Source organism: Lygodium microphyllum, chromosome 20, assembly GCF_053477565.2.
Source record: "Lygodium microphyllum isolate KBCC chromosome 20, Lygodium_microphyllum_v1.1.10, whole genome shotgun sequence".
Classification (NCBI taxonomy): domain Eukaryota; kingdom Viridiplantae; phylum Streptophyta; class Polypodiopsida; order Schizaeales; family Lygodiaceae; genus Lygodium; species Lygodium microphyllum.
In genome coordinates, this window is record NC_141154.1 from 111,989,717 (window position 1) to 112,013,569 (window position 23,853).

A 23,853-nucleotide genomic window follows, 5' to 3' on the forward strand; every position below is an offset into this window, starting at 1 on the left:
TGGGAGAGAAGGAAGGAGTCTCACTTGTAGCTTTCTTACTTGCACAATGGGGGAATACACACACGGGTGGAGGCTGAAAATTGTTTTTCTCTTCTTAGTTGTGTAAGCCAAAAAGAACTCTAGTACAAAGAAATAGAAGAACCCTATATATGGGTCTCAAACCAAACTCAACTAACTAAGGTGGCATACTAACTGAGCCACGAACTAGAGTAGATAAGGATAGCTGTCATCTAGCTATTATTCATGGGCGGTATACCAACCGCATCTGCAGCTAACAAGTCAGTGACATAATTTAAAGAAGTGATAACAAATGGTGAGCATTGCACAATCAGACATCATCCAAGTGGTTTTGTAATCATTGACTCTACAAAATTTCACCAAAACAAGAATGACACATTATCACTACCTCAACAATGCGAGCATGTATATATGTAAAAGCTAATTTTTTTATATGTATGCATGTGCTACATATACACAATATAATAACATACAAGGCCTTACAAATCTTATATACATAATCTAGATGATTCTCATTCACATAACCAAGTGGCTACTCCACATAAACTTTATCTTGCAACTCCCCCTTGTAAGAAGGCATTCTTAACATCCATTTGATGCATGATCCAACCTTTTGATATAGCCACTACCATGATAGCCCTTATAGTGGCTATTTAAGCCACATGAGCAAAGGTCTCCTCATTATCAAGGGCCATGAGTTTGTATATACCCTTTGGTAACCAGACTTGCCTTATAGCGCTTAACAAATCCATTTGTTGATATTGACTTATGCTTGACCTTGTAAACCCATTTGCAACCAATAGCTTTCTTACCTTCAAGTGTAAGGGCACCAAGTCCAATGTGTGATTATCCATAAGTATAGCCATTTTTTCATCCATAGCATGATCCCAATACTCATTACCCACTATATCCTCAAAACAAGTGGGTTCCACATTCTACATAACCTTAGCCATATATGCATAGTGATAAGCTACATAGCTATCCTATGTTAATCAATATGTTTCCTTTCTCACTCTACTTGACCTGCATGGACCTGGATTACTACCAAGTGCTTTAGTATCCTCTTGTGTCTTTCATACATCAGGTGTTTTAATAGATGTAATCCCAAACTTCTCATCCAAGTTGCTTAGAGCCATCTAAATTCGTATTAACATAAGAGAAACCTTATGATACATTTGTCACAATAAGCAAATCCCCAACTTTTTCTTTATCTTTTCTTAATATTTGTGATATACTTGGCAAAGTAACTTGTGATCTTAATCTACCATTCCAACGTCTATCAATAGAATCATGAATACGAGACTCTTATGGTCCACTCAGTATATTGTTGACTGGCTGACTTATTTTCTACATAGCCACACTCATATGCTCATCAAACCCAATTGTATTCTACACATTACTATACCAAATACTCATTACATTAAAATCAACATCTCTGGTAACTCTTAGCTCATGTGTAATAGGGTTATAGCATCCATATCTCTTCTGCTCTCTCAAGAGAATATCCAACAAATACACATTTTTATGCTTTAGGATCCAATTTACTGAACAACTCAAAGAATATACACTTAAGCAATAATCCAAATACTTTCACATGGGGCAAATTTACCTTTCTACTTGTAAACTTCTCTTTAGGTTTCACGTCACATACAACAATACTAGGTGCCTTGTTCACAATGTATGCAACAATAGCAAGGGCTTCAACCCAATAGTAATGAAGTAAGTTTCTTTCTAACATTAGTGTATGAGTCACCTCTACGATATGTGCGTTTTTTTACTCAGTAACTCCATTTTGTTATATCTATATGTATACTATCTCTATATACCATTTTTCTACAAAAAATCAGAAAACTCATTGGAGAGACATTCTCCTCTTTCATCCGACCTTAGGCATTTAATATGTGACCATGTCTCCTTCCCAACCAAAGCGTTAAATATTTTAAAGTGAGAAAACACCTCACTATTCTCATGCATAAAGTAAACCTTTACTTTGCGAGTATGATCATCACAATGAAGGAAATATAATACCTACAACCACTGAAAGTTGTATTCTTTGTAGAACCCTAGACATCAAAATATATCAATTTAAGTGGCTTTTTGCATACATGATTTTCACACATGGAAACCTATGTCTTGCATCCTTTCCAAATTGACATGCTTCACATAATTCATACATCCCATCAATCCTGAACTTGAGCAAGCCATCCATAATCTATTTTGACGGCTGTCTTTCAGCTGCTGCACATTCACATGATCAATTCTCTTATGCTAAACTTCAATATTAGCCACAACACCTAAATCTTGTGCAAACATGGCAACATCCATTTTGAGTAGACTTACATCAAGAGAATAATCTACGAGTATATTTCCCTTTTGCAATCAACCTACAATCATTTTTCAGATCTTCTACATAGCAACCATCCAACCTACAATACCTATTCTACTATCTAACCAACATAAATCAAGTTTTTTGTAATATTTGGCAAATGTAGCACACCAACAAAGTACTTATTTTTTCCATCTACTCAAAGAAATATTTTCAACATGAGTAATGGGGTGAGTTGTATCATCCCATGTCTCCACATAGTTCAAAGACTATGCATCTCTCTAAACCACTCTCCATGAGAAGTCATGCGGTTAGAGACACCTGAATCTACATACCTTACATCATTCTTTGATGAACCATCAGTAGTCATAATATCCATAAAGTGTTGCATAACAAACAACTATTCACTTATTTCATCATTGTTTTTGCTATTGGATGCATAATTATCTTGTTGCTTTTTTTTATTTCTAATTTTAGCTTTTTTTTTAAATATTTTTTTAAAATGTGGCCTTTTTTACCACAGTGCCTACACTCTCTACTATCACTAGAATTTTGTTGCCTATTAGAATTTGCAACTTGCTCTCTTTGACTCCCCTTTCTTGAAATTGTTCTCTATTTTGTTGTGCATCATAACCTTGACCACAACCACCATCTTGACCTCTGCAATGACCTTTACCTTTGTTAGTAGAGTAAAACACCTATTCAAACTTGTTTTTGCTTTGAGAAGAAGAAGAATCCAAGCCAAGGTTCTTCTCCTCAAGTATCAACATAGAAATCAAGTTTGTATAATCAAGGATATCATCCCTTGTATTCATAGATGACTAGAAGCTCTTGTATTAATCTCCAAGTCCATCTAAGCATGCATGCACAACATCATCATCATCAACCACCACATTCATAGATTTTAAGAGCTTATACACTACTCTTGATCCTCAAGGCATAATGATTAATGGACAAGTTTCCTCTTTTCACTTGGTTTAGCTCTGGAGCTGCAACTTTCTGGCCTTTGTATTTATTTCGAACAACCTTGCCAAATTCTTCCAACAATAGCAAGGGTTTGGAGATTCCTATAAATAGCCATCATGCTATCTATGATGTTGATAGATAGCCAATACATGACTTTATTCTATGTTTGCTCCCAATCTTTTTTAGTCTTTACCTACTTTGCAATAACATTTCCTGCAAGAACTTCAAGTGTGCTACTATCATGATCCTTTAATGTACTTCCAATTATCTTTGCCCTTCAAGAAAGGTATCATCCTGAACTTCCATGCATGATACTTATTCTTATCAAGCTTCTCATTGATAATTTGGTTGAAGTTGTTAGATATTTTGACAAAATAGAAAACCTTACCACAACTAAACAAACAGCGTTTTTCACTAGTTGTACAATAATATTTGCAATCTGCAATCTATATGTAGATGTTTTTTGTATCTATAATCCAAAAAACACATGAAATCTTACAAATTCAAAACCTATAAATTGTGCACTTGTAAACAGTGAACATAGGTGAAACTCCAATATACCCAAGAATTGTTGTTGTGACCACTTTCAGGTCTAGAATGGAGATTGAAATAACCTCAGATGCCAAAAATCATTGCGAGTAAACCTAAATCATTGTTATAGTTCAACTACCTTCATTATAGGTAATCAATCACACAAGGCTCACGATTTCTTCAAGTGTCAACTATTGTCTTGCTCAGACTCATTGCATGCATCATCACATCCATAAAAGCCCATAAGTTCCTTCTGATCTATCCTGCCTTCCTACAAGATTCCTCATTTCCCAACACTTCACGAAAGCATGTCCCCTTAGCTATCCCCTTTTCGAAGGCTAAAAAAAACTTTGCCCATGCCAAATTTGCCCACAGAGTGTCAAATAAAGCCCCATGAGATATTCATTGTCCATGTGAAAGTGTTTGAATCTTCCAAACACTTTGACAATAGATTTGACTACTTGTCTTCTTCATGTGCAAACTTCGGACTACATCCTCAACAATAGAATGAACAAGCACTTATATGAGCTACCACACACAGACATACATGTGGATTAGTTGTGCTTGAGTACTACTCAATGAATACAAAAAATTTAGAATGAGAACAAGCAATCAAATTTTCAAACTGACAATTCAAACTGAATGGGAAATAAAAAGATGCACACAACGGAAAACAAATTTTTAATGAAGCTTATTAATGAGTTCAAATTATTGGCAAAAAACCCTACCCTCAGGTTCACAGTGGTGGATGCACAACATCATGATCGACAACGCAGTGGATGCCAGCTCATAGATCGAGTTATTGCAAAAATTCCTGACAGTATCGTACAATCAATATATTTCAATCTAATTTGACTTAGACTAAGACCACTTCACTACACTCTATCATCCTAGCTTCAAATCTAAACATGCCATCATATCATCTGAAATATCACCCGTTAAATAGCAAGTTGCTTTGTAAGACCTTCCTTGCTTAGTGATTTGATTACTTACATTTGTGGACTAGCTACGAAACTAATTCTATTTTGAGCATTCCACATCTACATTTGATGTGAGTGCCATGGGATTGGTACTTGTCTAGGAGGGAGATAATTTTAACAATATTTGGAAAAATGTTAAATTAGAAGGTCAATGTGCAAGTACAAAGATATTTTTTGGAAGGATTATTATATTTAGAGTGCTTCAATGCTTATTTATGGGTACTTGTATTACTTGTACTCCAAGGACACATGATTATCATGGATGTATTGTTTTGTGAGAGCCAAGCTCACTCTTATGCACATTGTATCATTAGCCATTATATTTGTCACACTCATAATAGTTGTGTGGGTTGCACATATCTATTTGTCATTGCATTAGTGTAGGCATGGTCTAATAAGGCTAAGATATAAGTATGCTCCAAGGAATGACTGGCCTAGATCCCACAAAGGAGATAGGATGCCCAAAAGAGGATGTAAACCCTAATTCACAATGGTGAAAATCCTAAAATGAAAATAGGGATACAAACCCTAAATTACAAAGGGGGCACAAATCCTAACCCTAAAATTGTGCACCATCCTAGATAAGTGACCTAACCCTAACCCTAGTTTGTTCCTATATAAGGATAGAATGTCTCAGTTTTATTTATCATTTCGGTGCATCCATGCTGTGGAAGCCTTATAAGTTTAACTATTGAAGCTTTTTATTCTCTTCTATTCTATTATCTTGCCTCCATTGTTGAGAGTGACTGAGAGAGGGTGCATAAGAGGTGTATTAAGTGAGGGACGAAGGAAAAGTGAAGCTCTTCATCATCATCATCTTCTCTACTAGCTCTCTTTGACATTGGTAGGCTTAGTGTTGGATATGGAGGAGTGGCAGCATCGAATCATATTGATTGAGGTCATGGAACCATCTTAGAGCCTTCAAGCTTTCAAACTATGAAGTGGAAAGATAAGTTGGTGAGTTAACCATAACTCTATACTAGTCTTGTGTTCTTTGCTTTCATGGTTTTGTGAGAGGATGCATGGTTAGTTAAAGCAAAGTGTTGAGAGACAAGGTGAGAGATTTTTGTCGAAGTGAGTTGCAATTTTTGAAATAATAAAAGAAAATCCAATATCCCAATTGTTGTATATTTAGCTCAAAATTTTGGTTTCATTTCTAGGACCTAGGACAGTGCAACCACCGAGGTTCTCACACTCCTACCATCATGTGGCAAAATAGGAGGCTTGTGCATGAGCATGGATAGGATTGGTGGGATATCTATTGTCCGTGTTTGTAGCTAGTATACTCTGAAATCCATGGGATTAGTTTAGAAAGGTGGAATGGAGAGGAATTGGTTCATTGGATTGAGATTAGAGATATTGGATATGTAAAGACTAGACAAAAACATAATGCCACTGCTAATAGTAGACATTTTAACCATTAGAGCAAAAGTCTCCTTATAATAAATACCATGATTCTATGCATACCCTTTGGCAACTACCTTTGCCTTATAATATTCAACAGATTCATTGGACTTATGCTTCATTTTGTAAATCCATTTGTAACCAATAACTTTCTTGCCTTCTGGTAAAGACACCAAATTCCATGTGTTATTTGCCTTAAGTGTAGCCATTTTTTCATCCATAGCATTATCCCAATGTTCATTATCCACTTCATCCTCAAAACTAGTGGGCTCTAGATCCTACACAACCTTAGCCATGTATGCAAAGTGATGTGCTATATAGCTATTACATGTCAATCACTGCATGGGCTTTCTTACTCTAGTTGGACTACATGGACTTGGATCACTACCAAGTGCATTAGCTTCTCTTATGTCTTCCTCACACCAAGTGTCTTGATAAATGGAATCCCAAACTCTTCATTCAAGCTTTTGTTAAAACCATATGAATCCACATGAACATGAGAGAAACATAATGATACATTAGTCATTGTAGTCCCTAACCTTCTCCTTCCTTTTCTTCACATCTATGATGTATTTGGTGGAGTGACTTGTGAGAATAATCTATCACTCCAAGATCTACCAGCAAACCTATGACTAGGAAACTCGTGTGGCCCACTCAATATCTATGACTATTGATCTATTTTTTACACAATCACACTCTCATGCACATCAGTTCCAACTATATCCTACACATGTTGATTTCATAAAAGACAACATCCTTGCTAACTCTCAACTCACATGCAATATGATTATAGTATCTATATCCCTTCTACTCAAGAAAATATTCCGCAGATGTATATTTTTTTACTTTGGGATCCAATTTACTATGCAATTAATTAAGAATATGCACATAAGTAATATATCAAAATACTTTCAGATGGGATAGATTTGGCTTTTTACTTGTATACTTTTCCTTAGATATTATACCTTGTACAACACTTATAGGCGTCCTATTCACAATGTATACAATAGTAGCAATTGCCTCAGCACAATAATAATGAGGCAAGTCTCTTTCAAACATCAATGTTCAAGCCATCTTTGAAATATACCTCTTTTTCACTTAGCAACTCCATTTTATTGTTAAGTGTATCTACATTAAATTACCTTTGAATAGCATTTTTTTATTTTAAAAAAACTAATTGCAAAGGTACTCTTCTCTTTCATCCAACCTTAGATATTTAATATGTAACCGTGCCTACTTCTCAGCCAAAGCTTTGAAGCTTTTAAAGCAAGTGAACATCTTACTTTTCTCACACATAAAATAAACTCATACTTTTTGAGTATGATCATCAATAAAAGAGTGTTGAGCTAAACACAAAACAATCGGGACAATGGATAGACCTATATTGTTTTAGAAGTTGTAACTCACTTTATTGACAATCTCTCACCTTGTCTCTCGACACTCTGTGCTAACTAACCATGCATCCTCTTGCAAACCCATGAAAACAAGGAACACAAGGCTAATATCGAGTTGTAGTAAACTCTTCAACTTGCCTTTCCACATCTTAGTCCGAAAGATTGAAGGTCCAAATATGGTTCCACAACCTCAATCAATACAATCCTATGCTACAGCTCCTCCACATTTAACATCAAGCACACCAATGTTAAAGAGCTAGTAGAGAAGGAGAAGAAGAGAAAGAAGACGACGAAGAGCTTCACCTTCTCTCACTCGACATACCTCTTACTCACCCTCTATCAATCATTCTAAAAATGGAGGCAAGTTGATAGAATAGAATAAGATAATAGAAAGCTTCAATAGTTGCACTCATAAAGCTTCCACAGCATGGATGCACCAAAAGGGTAAGTATGACAAATATAACCATGGGTGATGATACAATGTGCAAGGGAGTGAGCTTGACTCTCACAAAATATTACATCCTTAATAATTGTGTATCCTTGAAGTACAAGTAATACAAGTATCCAAAAGTAAACATTGAAGCGCTCCAAATATAATAATCCTTTTAAAAATAGTCTATGAACTTGTGAATTGACTGTCAAATTTAGCATTTTGCTAAATATTGTTAAGAAGGATACATAATACTTGCAATCGCTCATAATTTTAGTGTTTGCAGGACCCCACACATCATACTATATAAGCTCAAGTGGCTTTTTACATTCATACTTTCACATGGAAATGTATACCGTACATGATTTTGACATGGTATACATACTTTACGTATCCCATCAACTCTAAACTTTGGCAAGCCATCCACAATCCATTTTGATTGTATAGTTTTCAAACATTGCACATTTACATGACCAATCGGCTTATGCCAAATTTCAATCTCAACCATAATACCTTAACCTTCTGCAAATATAGCATCATCCATTATCTACATCAAGAGTAAACAATCTACTAGTATGCTTACCTTTTGGAATCAATGTGTAATCATTTCCAAAATTCCCTATATATTAACCACCAAATATAAACCAAACTTGTAACCCTTGTTTTACCATTTAACCAATAGAAACTAGGCTCTTAGTTATGTTTAATACATGTAGTACATCATCCAAGTATTTTGTTTTACTATCTTACATGCTTAAAGGTCAAATTTCAATGTGAGTAATAGGATGGGCTATATCATCCACTCTCTACATAGCTTAGAGACTCTAGATTGGGGATCTCTCGAAACCACTCTCCATGAAGTCATGTGGTTAGAGGTATTGGAGTTTACATAGCATACATCATTTTTTGATGAACCATTACTAGTCATAGTATTAATAAAATGTAGCACGACAAAGTTACTCACTTCTGTCATCATTTTTTTGCTAGTGTAAATATAATTACTTTGCTACTTTTTTTCATATCTAAGTTAAACCTTTTTTTTGAAATAATTATGAGAAATGTGGCCTTTTGACCATAATGCCAATATTCCTTATTATCACCATAATTCTGTTGTCGATTAAAACTTGCAACTTGCTCTCTTTGGCTCCCCCTTCCTTGGGAATGTCCTCCGTATTGTTATGTGCACCATAACTTTGACCCACAATGACCACCACCGTGACCTCAAAACCCATGACCTCTACCTTTGCTAGTAGAGTAGAATACCAAGAGAATTCGGAAACATGATATATTGATGGAGTTGATGTAGAGGTAATGATGGCAGTGATACATGGTTATTGGCCATTGAGATTAGGAAATGGGAATTTATTTATGTATTATTATTATTATTATTATTATTATTATTATTATGATAACTCTCTCTTTGTTTTTTTCATTCTTTGTATAACTAACTTATATACCTATCCAACTCATTTATTAACTAAGTAGCTAACTTAATTAACTAACTTACTTGGTTATTCAATGAAGTGATTCTAATGAATCTATTAACTTTCCTAATAAGAATTATTAACCTATCCACTGACTCAAAGTAATATCTAACTATTTCTAGCACTTTAATTAGTTAAGAATATGGGATAGTGAGCATTGCATGGTTGAAACAACCTTTCTATAAAGACAATAATGGCAATCTTGGGTTGCTTTTATGCCACAGTTCTTGCATGTCCTCCAAAATTTTCTTGGAAACTTCATCTCTTAGAATGGCATTAGAGAACTTGTGTACCAGGCCTGGGAAGGTATTCAATCCATCTTCTTAGTTCTCTACTACAATAGCCTCTCAAAATGTCTTTCAACACTTAGTTTACCCTTCTTATTTGTCCATTAGTTTGTGGATGATACGATGTATTAGACTACAATGGAGTATCAATAGCTTGAAAGAGGAAAGTCCAAAAAATGAAAGTAAAAGGTTATCCCAATCACTAACAATCCTTTTAGAAAATCCATGAAGCCTTAAAATCTCTTTAACAAATAGCCTTGTAATATCGAAAGATTTAGAGATGGTTTTGACTGGAAAGACATGAGCTACCTTAGTTAACATATCTTTGACCACCATAATAGAATCATACTCTCCTTTGATTGTGGGTATGCCAACCGAAAAATCCATACCGATTTATTTACATTTCATTAGAGGAATATCAAGAGGATATAATTCACCAAGTATCTTAATTCATTCTACATTCACTGTTTGATAGCTTAAGCATCAAGTAACATAGAAAAACATATATGCTTTCATTGTTGCTAGCCAATAATAGCTTCTCCTTACAACATTTAAAGTCTTTATATAGTCAAGATATCTAGCTATAGGGTTGTCATGTGCTTCCCACATGATATTTTTATTGAGCTCTCTATCTTTTGGAAATGCACAACTTGTATTGTTGGTAATATAGGAGCTCTCTTTGGATATGATAATCCCTAAACTTGGCTTCTTCCTTCAGCAATTAGTCAAAAAGCCTTTCTAGACCATTAATGCACCATCTGGGTATTGTAAACATTTCTTGTAAGCATCAGTAGAGCATAAATCAATCAAATGCTTGATGTCCAAACCAAAAGTATTTTATTCTATGTAAAACAAAGAACTAAAAACATGTAAAATCAACTCTATGAGTACTTAGATATGGAGCTCTTGTCGCGATCTTTGTTTTTAGCTATGGAACATGTAAATTGATATTGTATGCAAAATTTATGACCAAAATATGAAAGTGTTGTCAAGCTGCCATAGCTACCCACGACTTTTGCAGCATGCTTTATATCCACTCAAAATGGATAGAATGGCTACTTCTTAGCTCAATAAGCCTTGGGAAGCTCATAGACAAACTAGAAGTAAGTTGAAACAAGTCAGGAGAAGGAAAGACTCAATACCTACCTCAAGAGGAAGAAATGATAGTTGCTATGAAACTTTGAGTTGAAGCTTCTTCACGGGCTGAAGCAAATGATCAGTGAAGCTCCTGGAGTCTAAGCTCTAATACTAATTGAAAGGTAGAGCCCAAGTGGAAGCACACAAGTAAAAACAAGAGCAAAACAAGAGCGATAGTGGATGGGTGACTGCACTCCCCTTATTCGATAATCATCAAAAGAATAAAGAATGAAATGATAGTGATGGGTGTTTGCTACTTGTGGTGAAGAGGTGTGTAGACAACGGTTAGGCATGGATGCCTTTACCTTCAACACAATGTTGAGAGCTGTCTTCTTCATCTTCCATACTATCTTATTGTGCATCATCTTGAAAGTGAGAAAGGGCGAGAATGAGAGGCTTGTGAAGTGAAGCTCCTCTTTTGCTTTGCATTGTTCTCTTCTTCCCCTTGTTCTTGGGTGAGAGGTAGAATAGAGAAGTAGATGTGTTTCTTCTTCTCTTATCTTCTTTTCCTCCGAAAGTTTGAGGACTTGCAAAAACAGGTTTGGGAGCCGTGGAGTAGTGGAGGTTGATTGAAGAGTGCCCCTCAAAAACAGGTTCACTCTTTTAGTGTTAGCAATTGCTAGCTATTAGGGGCTCAAAAGTGAGATTTAACTGCAAATTACTTCCGAAAAGCAAGTATAGACCAGACCCACTTGTGTTGTCGATGATTACAACGAATAGTGGTTATTACTGCCTCCAATCCAAAAACGCAATCACCTCAGAGCTTAACCAGCTAGCTAATTTTAACGAAACGCTTGCGACTAGCGCAACGCCAAAACTTCGTGAAGAAGACAACAATATTGATGCAGTGCCTAAACTAATCCCTGAATTTGCAGGCAATATCAAAAGCATGCAGTTACTGATGCACCGCCAAAAGCCCTAGCTTTATGGTTGCTGTTAGATGTCCTAGCCCGTTCACGTGGCTTTGCTCTAGGTCTGGCGCCCCTCATCAGTACTGGTACGAGCTGCGACATCCGGATCATCAGAGGCCTTGAAAGCCCAGGGATAGTGGTCTCTGAGTTCCTGCGGGCTGATGTCGTTGGAAGAGCTCAATGAGGTTCCGGAGCTCCGTGAAGTCCTTCAGAAAGGCCGCATGGAAATCCGCAACCAGCTGGCAATGCACTACATCAATATCAGTACCACCCTCGGTTCTACTGGCCGTTACGGGATGCTCGATGCGGAACTCGCAGAAGTTGATGATCTTGGCGAGGATGTTGCTCCGAACCTTTCCCAAAGGGACGTTGATGTTTATCAGCCGGATCAACGCCTGTGTGTGCCATCATGGACTTGATGGTTCTGCACATGCACGCGCCGCGAACGTCACGTTGTCTGAGCTCTTCAGCGTCACCTTCGTCGACGTTCCCATCTCTCGCGCTCTCTGGCTTTCTCTCTCTCGCGCACCAGGCAACTCTTTGGGGTTAGCGTCGCACACCACGCACACGCGTTAACATTTTGAGTTTCGAAACACATTGCAATAACTATTTGCGGACAAAAGTTTAAGGTATATGGAAATGAAGGGGCATACGAATGTGACAGGACCTCAAGGGTCACAGAAAAAACAAGAAGAAAAGAGTGCAAACATAACAAGTGCCCTATATGTACGAAGGAGGGACTTAAAGATGACATAACTAAAACGATGAGTACATGTACACCAAGAAAAATGAACAAGACAATAATTAGATGTGAACTCTTGCAACATGCATTCTTTCTTTCACAAAGTACGTGATGAGCATTTTGATATGAAATTCTTCTAGTTGGAACAAAACATTTAAGCTTCACAATCCAAGTGTAGTTTTTTCAACCCAAAACTGCAAGGACACCATTAGATGCATTCTTCTTGTCACTTTTTCCCTATCTCAGTAGTGGATAACTTTGTTTGTTTGTTTGTTTGTCTCTCTCTCACCACCCCTTCTGCAAGCATGTAGATACCCATCCATGGTGGGCGCGCGCGCGCGCGCACACAGTGTGTGTCCCCCTCCGTGCCCCCCACCGACCCTCCCCCTTACGAATGTGCATTAGGGGGATATGGATTACTCAATCAAGAGTTCTCCTGCCAAATTCCTCTCAAATCCTCTTATTTTCAATTTATTAGCTCCTCAACTATGGTATAGATAGTCTTCACTTTGTTTCTACATCCTTGACTCCTGATCCTAAGTAGAAGGATCAATCATGACAAAAAGTCACCACAAAGTCTTTCTCTATTGATTGGGTAGAATATTCAACAGTAGAAGGATCAATCTTGATGAAGAGCCACCACAAAGTCTTTCTATGGCATGCATGTGCATGTGTTGAGCTTGTTTATCCCTTAACATGAGTCAACAAACAAGTGATTGGGCTTTCAATAGACATCTAAAAGCTATAAGAAAATATGAGACAAAGTCTGTGCTGTTACCATGTATTGTGTCATCTCCATAAGAGTCCTATTTTTCCCCTCAACCACTCCATTTGCTACAAAGAAGACATTGTATATTGATGCTTCATGCTTTTTTTCAGGCATAAATGCATGAAAACTTAACAAACCCTTAATGGTCTATCATAATGTACCAGATTATAACATGTCACATTCTCAGCCATAGATTAAAAACTACCCGAAGAACATAAATACTTCTAGCTTCAGCTCCAGAGGGTGACCCATATAGATCACTGAAGTCATTGAGGGATGTGTACATGCATCTCCACTCAACTTTCTACTTTGTACATGATCAATGGTTTGAGCAGTCCTGTAAAAGGCCTGTTCAGTTAGTCTCACTTACTAACTCTCCACAATACTTCTGATTCCAAGTGGCAACAAGCTGGAATAGGGGATTTCATTCACTATGTGAAATAGGCAGACCCAAAAGTTGCACTAGAGATCAAGATCCAGCTGCTAAACCTCATCCCCAACTATGGATTCAGATCTCACAAATTAACTCAATTGACTTTAGCCGTAGCTAACACGATTAACTTGGCCTGTTAACTCCACCAAAAGATCTAGCTATACTAAGCTGGGCAGCCATGACTCCAATAATTGGGAGTCTTACTCATGAAAGTAGTGAAACCTCAATGTAGAGCTTCATAGCATCACTAAAAATACAATTGCCCAAGGCAGACACTTTCTTTGAAGATTGTTAACCAATGTAAATACCAGAATTTCCATGAACCCAGTGGTGTCGGTCACTGTGTAAAATAGCGGCTATACAAGTTCGCACTTTTGTGCAAAATGATTGATGTTTACCTTCAATAGGGATTTGCAACCTGCATATTTTGCACCTTGGACATGCAGGTTCAAGTATCACCACCAAGCTGTGTCTCAGAAAACTGAAATTTTAGGCGGATGTCCAATCATCAGTTTTCCCATATCTGCTACTGTTTCTTGTTAGCCCTTGCAGCCTCTGGTCTTGGAAACAAGAAGGCCGTCACAGGGAAACTAGCTTTTACATGTTCTGACTGTGTCTTGGCAAGCAGCAGATCCAATTATCTGGAGTCTGTGAGGAATTCACAGCTGCATACTGAGAGCCACAGATGAATATAATGCTACCATAATCTCATCTTTAAGCCAACTTATCAATCTGCAGCTAAAGATGGCCCTTGAGAGTCAAGACACACACTGGCACTTGTCAAATCCGCTCGTATCCACTAAATGTGGAGTCCTTCCTGCTGCTGAGTACCCTCCAGGAGCAATTAGGAAGTAGATACTGAATGACTCTTCTTATTCACCAACCGTTCTAATGCCTGTGAAGCAGCATTCCTTTCAGCCTCCTTCTTCGTTTTGGCTGGCTCCCCAATGAAATATTCACCTTTGCATTTTACCCGAGCTTGAAACAAATTCTTTTTGGGGCCTTTGACCTGGTATGTTGGTAGGCTATGACCTTGCTGTTGCAACCAGTTGTGCAGAACACCCTTCACATCATTCCCATTCTGAACAGTTGGTTGTGAGGCTGCTGCCGGAGATTTCACAAAAGTGAAAGCTCCTAAATTTTGATCACCATCCATCAGTTTTATCACAGCTTCAAGGAGATATCTACTATCATTGAAGATATCCAATTTTGGGTCCTTCATCTGTGGAAAGAGAACACAGTAAGACACTCTCCCTCCCATAATCTCTCTTGAAGAAGTGAACTAGAAAACAAACGTACGTTTATTTCACATGCCAGATTACATACTTTCCTTAATAAATTGAGAATTCCCAATGCAAATCAGTCTCCCAAATATTTCAGAAATGCAAGTGACCGCTAGTACAAAGAAAACCCCTAGAGATGAAATGGAAATGCACATAAAAGAAACAAAGAGGTTTGTGGGAAAGAACTGCATCAGGGCCAGAAATATGCCATGAAGAACCTAATATCTACAACCACCAAATGAGAACATGAGACTTTTAAGGACAAACCCAGGCTCAAAAATCTACAGCCAGCATCCAAATGTGTTTCCTTAAGATAATACTCCAAAACATGCTAAGTGATGTCATGCCCAGACCCCAATGTAACACTGAATCTACAAAAACGCCATTACCCATTGCTGGACATAACTGATCACAAGAGTGCTCTTGCATGCCAAAACCTGACTAGAAGTGTTAAAAATAGTCAGTAAAGTGGGCCTCTTCGACATGTGCAAGTTGCAACTTCTCTTTAAAAAGCCAATTGCTTTCTTCTAGCATTTCAAGAATATTCAACAACTGTGATAGGCTGTTGCGACCTACTTAAGCCATGCCATCAAATGGCAAAAACACTCCTAAGGCATTACTAAGCCAGGAAACAGCTGCTAACCTATTGTGCATATAAGCCATGAGAAGCTGGAAACTTTCTAGGGTTAACACCATCATCGAATCTCCTCCAAACATCTGGGAATGGGGAGGAGAAATGCTATATTCTTTCAATATTGTGAGACCACTGGGGTCGCTCCATTCCTACCCTGGGTGGCTCCGAATCTGATCTTTAAAATGGCCTGGTCCAGTATCTCCATCCATCCTCCAGCAAGTGTCATGTCATGGCCTTTATACCATTCCTGCCCCACTGAGCAACCACTCGGATGCTCTGCCAGGAACACCAGGCATATTTATCAAATCTAAAACATTCTACAGCTTGCCATGACAGTGGATGTGAAGGTAGAAGTCCCCTATCTTCCAGGAGCTATCACCATAGATGAATGTCTCATTTACTAAAGAGACCATTTTAGACCTTAAGTCTCTGCATCCAGTCTCCCATCCTGAGTACAAGGACTATCTTTATCATAATCCTACCTCCTTTAAGGCCCTCCAATCTCTACCATAATCCTACCTCTTTTAAGGCCCGTTAACCTGTCTCTATACCTCTACAGGAAGACCTGCAAAAACGACAATGTTACCAACATTGCCAGCCATTTCTGCAAAAAACCTTGCCCAAAATACAGTGTCCTCTGCCCAAGCAAGTGTTAAAGACAACAGGCTGCCTCATTTATATTCAACTAAGGCCAGCTGCTCTTTTATGTCATTGTATATGACTATCTCCAAGCTGGTAGAATATATTCAACTAAGGCCAGCTGCTCTTTTGTGTAATTGTAGATGACTATCTCCAAGCTGGTAGAGCTCAGAACTCTTCAGTTCTCTAGCTTTGATCTGGTGAAAAATCCTAAGGACACAGCTGCCATGGTCCTACAAGCTTGAGAGCGACTCCCTCTAGACTCCACAACAATAACGTCAGGATGTTTTCATACATCTTGGTATCTCCTTGAGATTGAGATGGAAATTATTTTCAGCATTTCAACAGTGCTTGAGTTCACTAACCACTTGAACAAAACACTATCAGCCCCCGCAATGGTGCTTGAGCTCCAATAATACAAGCTATTTATCAGCAATATGAAAAGGCGATTCTCCTTACAAGAATTCATCATTTGGAATACTTCTACACTAGACACCACATTAGATAACTTGACACCATGGAAAGCAACTTCATGATGGCTCAGAAGATCAGGTAATATCTTGATGCTAACACAAGAGTCATGAGATTGGTTTGTGACAGCTCAAAGGGCACTGGACTGGTAGTTCCTGGGTTTGAAAGAAGAAACAAAACAGCTAACAAAGAGGAAGGTGACCATCAGTTTGAAGACCACTGAACTGCATAAGAAACTGTGCCCCAATGAGAAATGATTGTAAGGTGATGAAGTTTCTGTAAGTCATGTATGAACCCTTTGATTTCCTGTGTCTCAAACCATCTCAATGATGACACACGTAGTAGATCTCAACACAATACATTGCATTAACTTTGTACAACATCTGTACTCTCTTTACAACAAAACAAAAGGACCAAAAAGTAGAGGATTTCCACAACTGCTTACCTTCCTGCAAACAAGATTGTCAAGTTCATTTTTCAGCCGTAGTAGGGTTTCTGCAAGAGTTGTCGACATTGAGAATTCCAGCCATCCATCTTGCATAAGCAGTTGACCGGGCTAAAACAGAACAACAAATGAGAACCACACTGTAAGGAAAGAAAGTATTGACGATCACAGGAAACCTTAAACTGCCATGTATCCAGGACACCTATAATTCAAGAAAGATAAGATAAGTCACATACCCGAGAACCATGCTCAACTTTGCCTCCAAATAGAAGGAGCATTGTATCAGAGATAGCTGTTGTGTCCCGAATAATGACAGTTCCAGTCTTAATTTTCTCATTGAACACGAGCCATGGGAAAGGGATTCTCCCAACTTTGGAAAGCAGTGAATTCTGAGATCAAAAGTGCACAGATTGCAGGCATGGTTACGGGAAAGGGGGAAATGGAAAGGGAAATGAAAACGAGAACAGAAACAGAAATGACAAAAATTTGGAGTTTCGGATAGTTTCCAGTAGCTATAGAGATAAGAAAGGAAGGAACTGAAATGGGAACAGAAACAGAAACAGGGAATGTTGAAACGGTTAAAAAGTGAGGCTTCAGGGAGTTTCTAGTAACTAAGATCGCAGGAGTTCATAAGCCACAACAAGTCCTAACAAGAAGTTTGAGCCTGTGCAGAGAAGAATTACAAAAATACTCTACAATATTATGCAAATTAGTACGAACTCTCTTGCTAAAGTAAGCCTCACGAGCCGAGCATGACTGATACACACTCTCACAGACAACTAGCACGCCCTACTCCACTTATATTCAGTGTCTAGGAAAACCCAATATGGGCATCTACACATGTTACTTCCTACTTACACCTATTATGAAAGGGCCAAGGCTCACAATCAAAAGCCTGGAGTCTACTTAACATAAGTTAACACCTGCACCACATATGGCAGCTTTACATGCAGATATGCTAATTTCCAACAGCACTTACTTGATTTACAAGAACTTCCCCATCTTCTATTGTCTTAAAATGTATGATGTTCTTCTTAGGCTGCAAAACAAAATATAACAACATTAACAACAATAAAACTAACAATGTACAGCACCTAACAATAAGACAGAAACCTTTATAGGTTGTCTTTGCTTTTAAAGGGAGTAGGCAACAATTACCAGCACAGCTGCTACCCTTGGGAAAAGGCCAGAGCACAACACTCCCCCCAGAAACTCAGCAGAGAAGTCAGGGGCATTGCCTTTGGGCACTTCTTTGTCAATGAAGCCAGATTCTCTAATAACATCTTTAAACTGTCTGCGAAGAGAGTGCATTGCCTCCAAAGTTTGATGTGAGAGAAAATTTTCCCAACAATAGTCCGATTCATTATCATCCATAATAGCATTCCTCCACCCATCGTAGGCGCGGACATATGCCATATGATCACTGTAATCTCTAGCACCGAAATCAAACCGCTTTCGTTCTGCCAGCTATACAAAATACATCACTTAGTGCTCATGGAACTATATGTATAATTAAACATAGAACTTAAATGAAGGCCACAAACAGGCTAACAACGCATCAGGAGACACTAAATACAGACAGGAACTATGAGAAGCCTGCAGAGAACCTGAAGAGTTGTTTTGACTACTAATCTGTCGACTTTACAGAACTGAAATTATCGTGCATCATACAGGTATTTGCCATAACATTCCAATTCATGCAATCCAGATAAGCACATCAATATGTTTCCTTGGGTTTACATCATCAAGAATACAATCAAACTAGGAACATAAGATTTAAAAAGGTTTAGCAGATATACATTATGGATTATGAGATGCTCTAGATTCCAAAATCTGGATGTTTGACTGCCCAAACATTGAATTATCTCAACTAAACTCTTGAGTTTGCAATACGGAAGCAATAAATATGAAAAGAGAGTGAGTGAGAGAGAGAAAGAGAGTGCGTGTGTGTGAGAGAGAGAGAGAGAGAAGAAGAAGAAGAACACAGAAATGATGGAGGAACGAGACTGAAACTGAGTGCAACAATGGGCTGAGTACAAGAAACCCCTGCATAAATGCCAAAGCATGTCAATAGCTGCCTAATGTATAGGGAAGGGAGGGAGACTATGACCGATCTGCATCCCTAGAGGACCAACCTTTTGCTGCCCACAAAATCCAGCCGGCTGGCCCCTGGGAATGCCAACGTGTTGGACGTAGCGTTGCGAGAATGCATGCACACAACTTGGAGAAGAAACGGCTTGAGAGCACACAACCCTAAATCTCATAATTGATATTAGAGCAAGCTTCAACCTTAGGCAAATTCATCAACACCTTCCATTTCATCTCAATTTCATCAGATTTTTTGTTCAGGTTCATTTCGGGTCCATTTGCACTATTGCCAGTACTGTGCACACTATTTCATCTTTTTGTGCAAAATTTTTGATAATGTTCATTCCTGCATATAAGGCCTTTCATACTCTACTTTGTGTTGAGCTATATAGCAAACATTAGTTTTGAGCAGATTTTCCTCTATACATACAACTTTTGCAATAAGTGCAATCAATGGCCATAACTAGCAACAATTATGTGTCCTTTATGTTGATTGTTTAGACAAATATGGGCTTCTATGATGCATAATGCATTGGTTGCAAAAGGATTCTAGAAAATTGTGCAAGGAATCGATGTACATTGTGCAAGGAATTAATGCTAGAGCACTACCATATAGTGCTAAACAAATTCCCTAGGATCGTAGAGAAGTGGAGATTCATGCCTTGACCAAGAACCCACGTATTTGCTCACACAAGATAACTAAAGAGACTTGGGACACAATTGGACATTTGTATTAAGGAAGAAGAGGCCCATGTTGCATACCTATGTAAGCAATTAGAGAGTGAACACATGGATAAAGGTGACACTATGGACAATTTTTTCACAAAAATCAAATATCTTAATTAGCAATTAATTGCTTTAAATAAGATTTTGCCAAACACTTAACTTGTGCAGACTATTCTCAATGGCCATTTATCAAAGTTTTGTGTTTACTCTTTGTTTAATGGTGAAATGCAATCCAAATGCTCCATCATTTCAAGAGTTAGCTTCTATTATGCTACAAGAAGACCAATCTCCACAAAAACAGATCCATTAGGTGGGTTATGGATCAAGTTTTTTTGGCTAGTCAAAAAGGTAAAGGAAAATTTATCTTTTGTATTAACAAGCAAAAATCTACATATCTTATTCAAAGAAAGAAGGCTGATCAGAATGAGAATAAAAAAGAGAGTAAAATCTTTTACAATTGCTATAAACCAAGAAATCATGTCATTCAAGACTATCCTCAATTTTTGCGGAAAAAGGCTAAGAAGAAAGAGGCTTGATAAAGAGCGACCACTTAGTGCGCAATGCAATTATGACCCATTTCTACATGATCTTACATATCTAATTATGGATTCAAATGTGTGGTAAAACAACAATGTCACTTAGCATATTACTTCTCGACAAAGTTTATTCATTTCTCTTGAGTCTACTCCTACAAGTAGTACTACCACATATGCCAATAACTGCTCTTATCCTTTTAAATAAGTTGGTAAAAATGAAGTGTTGAGTAATGCCAATAGTAATACTTACACTTTCAAATGCTTTGGGTATACCGAAGATCAAAAATAACTTTTTGTCAGTTTTCATACTTCATGATATCTCATGTGGTGATACATTTGTTGCATTTGGTTTGCTATATCATGGGTTGTGTAAGCTTGAAAATCATGGGAAACCTATGAAGACATGGTATGTCTAGTTATAAATTCATAAATTTTTCAGATGTAAAACTTTGGTATGCACATTTTGGTCATCTAAGTTTTGCTAGTTTGCTATGCCTACAAAAATCTAACATGGTGTCTTCTCTGCCTACTCTTGAGATAAATGTAAAACGTGTTTGTGAAAGCTGCATATTGGGTAAAATGCAACATACTTCTTCAGATGGTTTGGTTTAATGCAAATGTCATCTTTTAGCAATTACCTATACTTCGTAACTTTTATTAACAATTATTCGAGGCATACATGGATGTATCCTATGAAAAGAAGTCCGAAGTGCTCTTATGCTTCAAATAATTTGTATATATGGCTGAAAATTTATCACAATCTAAAGTGTAGCCAGCCTCTATTCTGATTGAGGGCAGAGGTATATGTCTAAAGAGTTAAATGCATTTCTACTACAACATGGGTAACACCAATATATAGTAAAATATACAACTCAATAAATGGTTGAAATAAAGAATAGGTGACACAATGTATAATCAACAATCAAAGCTTTGCCATATGGGTTTTAGCTTAAGGCTATTACGTGTATAGCTTATATAGTAAATAGGTGTCCCACCAAAGCATCAATCTATCACTCCATTTGAGGCTTGGCATCACAAAAGACCATTTGTTGCTTGCTTGTCTGTTTTTGGTTCCCTAGCTTGTACATTAGTATCTCTGTAACATTGCAAAAAATTGCATGACAAAGATATGAAATATATCGTTGTTAGTTTTAGTTCTAAAAGCAAAGATCACAGGTTATCTCATCCATAAACTAAGACTACAAGCCCAGTCAAATAGCCTACATTGGTTGCAGAGTCCAATGGCAATAAAGAGTCGGATTTGTCATTGCCCTTAGTCCCTTGCTTCTACAAAGCCATTGCTTCTTGCAATCCTTCCAAATATGCCCCTCCTTGCTGCAAAAGCACCAATTAAAATCCTTCTTATCATCCCTCTCTACAGCTACAAAAGCTCGTCATTGTCAGCTTGAGATGGCCTAAGTATGGACTCATGCTCCAACAACATAGATGTCATTTACTAGAAGCTCACACAACTTGATAAAGTATTCTCAAAGCATTGGCCCCACCATCAAACTTAGAAGGGAGCTCATACGCACTATCCCCGCTAATTGTGCTTTAAGGAAGGCAACTTATATAGCACGAAGTTGGTCTCAGATTGTTGTCAGTCAAAGAAGAAATGACCAAATAGAGTCCATTGACTCGAACTTGATGGTCAAAAGTGACCAAAGAGGATATTAGCCTGCATGGGTGATGGAGCCTCCTACATCTGACGAAGCTTTGCCCACACCTCGGAGAAGTCCCACAAGAGGTGACCACCGGTAGAACTTTCTTAAAGATTCCCAAAGAATAGTCAAATATGCAACAAAATCATCTAAGTCCCAATCAAGCATTGCTTTCTCAATTCTTCCTTGATCCAACCAGATGTTAATGGAGATGGTCTTTGAGAACAAGGAGCTGATCCAAGACGATGTACTACAACTGCTTTTCTACAAACAACACCTTCATAATAGTACTCCAAGAAGAGTAGCCAAGCCCTTTGAATTCAAAGGTACCATAGGAGTAAATGAAGATAGAATAAGAAAGGATTTGAGAGATACCTAGGTACTTGTAGTCACATAGTCCAATCAAGAGTTCTATAATTCATAGACACAAATAGAGGTTTGGAATTTGCGAAACACCTCTTTGAGTTTCTTGGCATAAGCATTCTCATGAGGTTCTTGACATGTCACATTCAGAACATGCAACCCATACTAACTGACTCTCTCAAGGGGAAACCCTCTTCGAAAGGCCGCAAAAAATGAATCGATCGTGTTTATGGTCCCAGCTTCCAAGCCATGATACCACATTGCTTTCAACTATTGAAGACCTAAAACAATCAATAGACAGCAACAAATAGCACCAAAATCATAGATTCTAGATGTTTGATACCATGTGAGAACACACAAATGTATGAAAGCATGAAAAGAACAAAGCATAATCACTCAAAAAGAACTAGAGACGAGAAGTGGAAATGAACGGGCAACGGAATCCATAAGATGAAGCATGGGACGTGCAATACAATATCACCAAGGCACCAACACGATGATGACCAGCATTGACTATAGTCTTTCTCTCTCCAATCGTCTTCAAGAGCTTCGAGAAAGCAAGAAGTGCCAAAGGAAGAGCTAATGTAGTAGCATGATGTTCCAAATGTGGATACTAAGCAAAAGCAAATAATGCCAATAGGGCAATCAATGCAAATGCAAGACCAACTTGGTAGTGCCAATCCAATGGTTTTTGGATAACAAGGCATTCATACAAATGTGGGTCACAGATATTTTGGTGGTGGTTTAATTTTCCAAGCAATGCCTGGTAATCCTTCAACCATGGGAATGCAAGGACCAAATGGATCTGGTATTTGGCCACCTATGTATGGTATGCAAGGACCAATGTATTCAGGCATGGCAAGTGGAATGAAGAACCCAATGCATAGCGATGTTAGTATGATACTAAGACACAAAGTGGCAAGTTTGGCAATGCATATATGCAGCCCACTATGTTTGGAACTCATGGTATTACTGTTGATCATGCAAATGCTCTATATAGTACTAGTCATGAGGGAGCATGCAGTTATTAATGCATGCAATGTCAAGATATAGCTGCTAGTATACAAATTCCCATGCACAATTGCGTAGCAATGGTCCAAAGAATGCAAACATGAATGTTTTCTAAACGCATTTGGTGCTCCTAGCATGCTAGGTATACACAAGGGACTAGTCAATTGGATGCAAGGTTTCATGT

At 37.9% G+C, this 23,853-nt stretch overlaps 1 protein-coding gene across 1 annotated transcript in view; it reads right to left on the reverse strand.

The window, feature by feature from the left end:
* Positions 1-13,506: 13,506 nt before the first annotated feature.
* LOC148019265 (DExH-box ATP-dependent RNA helicase DExH3-like) overlaps positions 13,507-23,853 on the reverse strand; it is a 75,981-nt gene continuing 65,634 nt past the window's right edge. The window contains exons 15-19 of the mRNA XM_087660850.1: positions 18,443-18,751; positions 18,264-18,323; positions 17,521-17,673; positions 17,285-17,395; positions 13,507-15,034 (exon numbers count right to left, since the gene is read on the reverse strand). Coding sequence (XP_087516976.1) covers positions 14,657-15,034; positions 17,285-17,395; positions 17,521-17,673; positions 18,264-18,323; positions 18,443-18,751 — 1,011 coding nt within the window. The 3' untranslated portion in view covers positions 13,507-14,656. The remainder of the gene's footprint in view (positions 15,035-17,284; positions 17,396-17,520; positions 17,674-18,263; positions 18,324-18,442; positions 18,752-23,853) is intronic.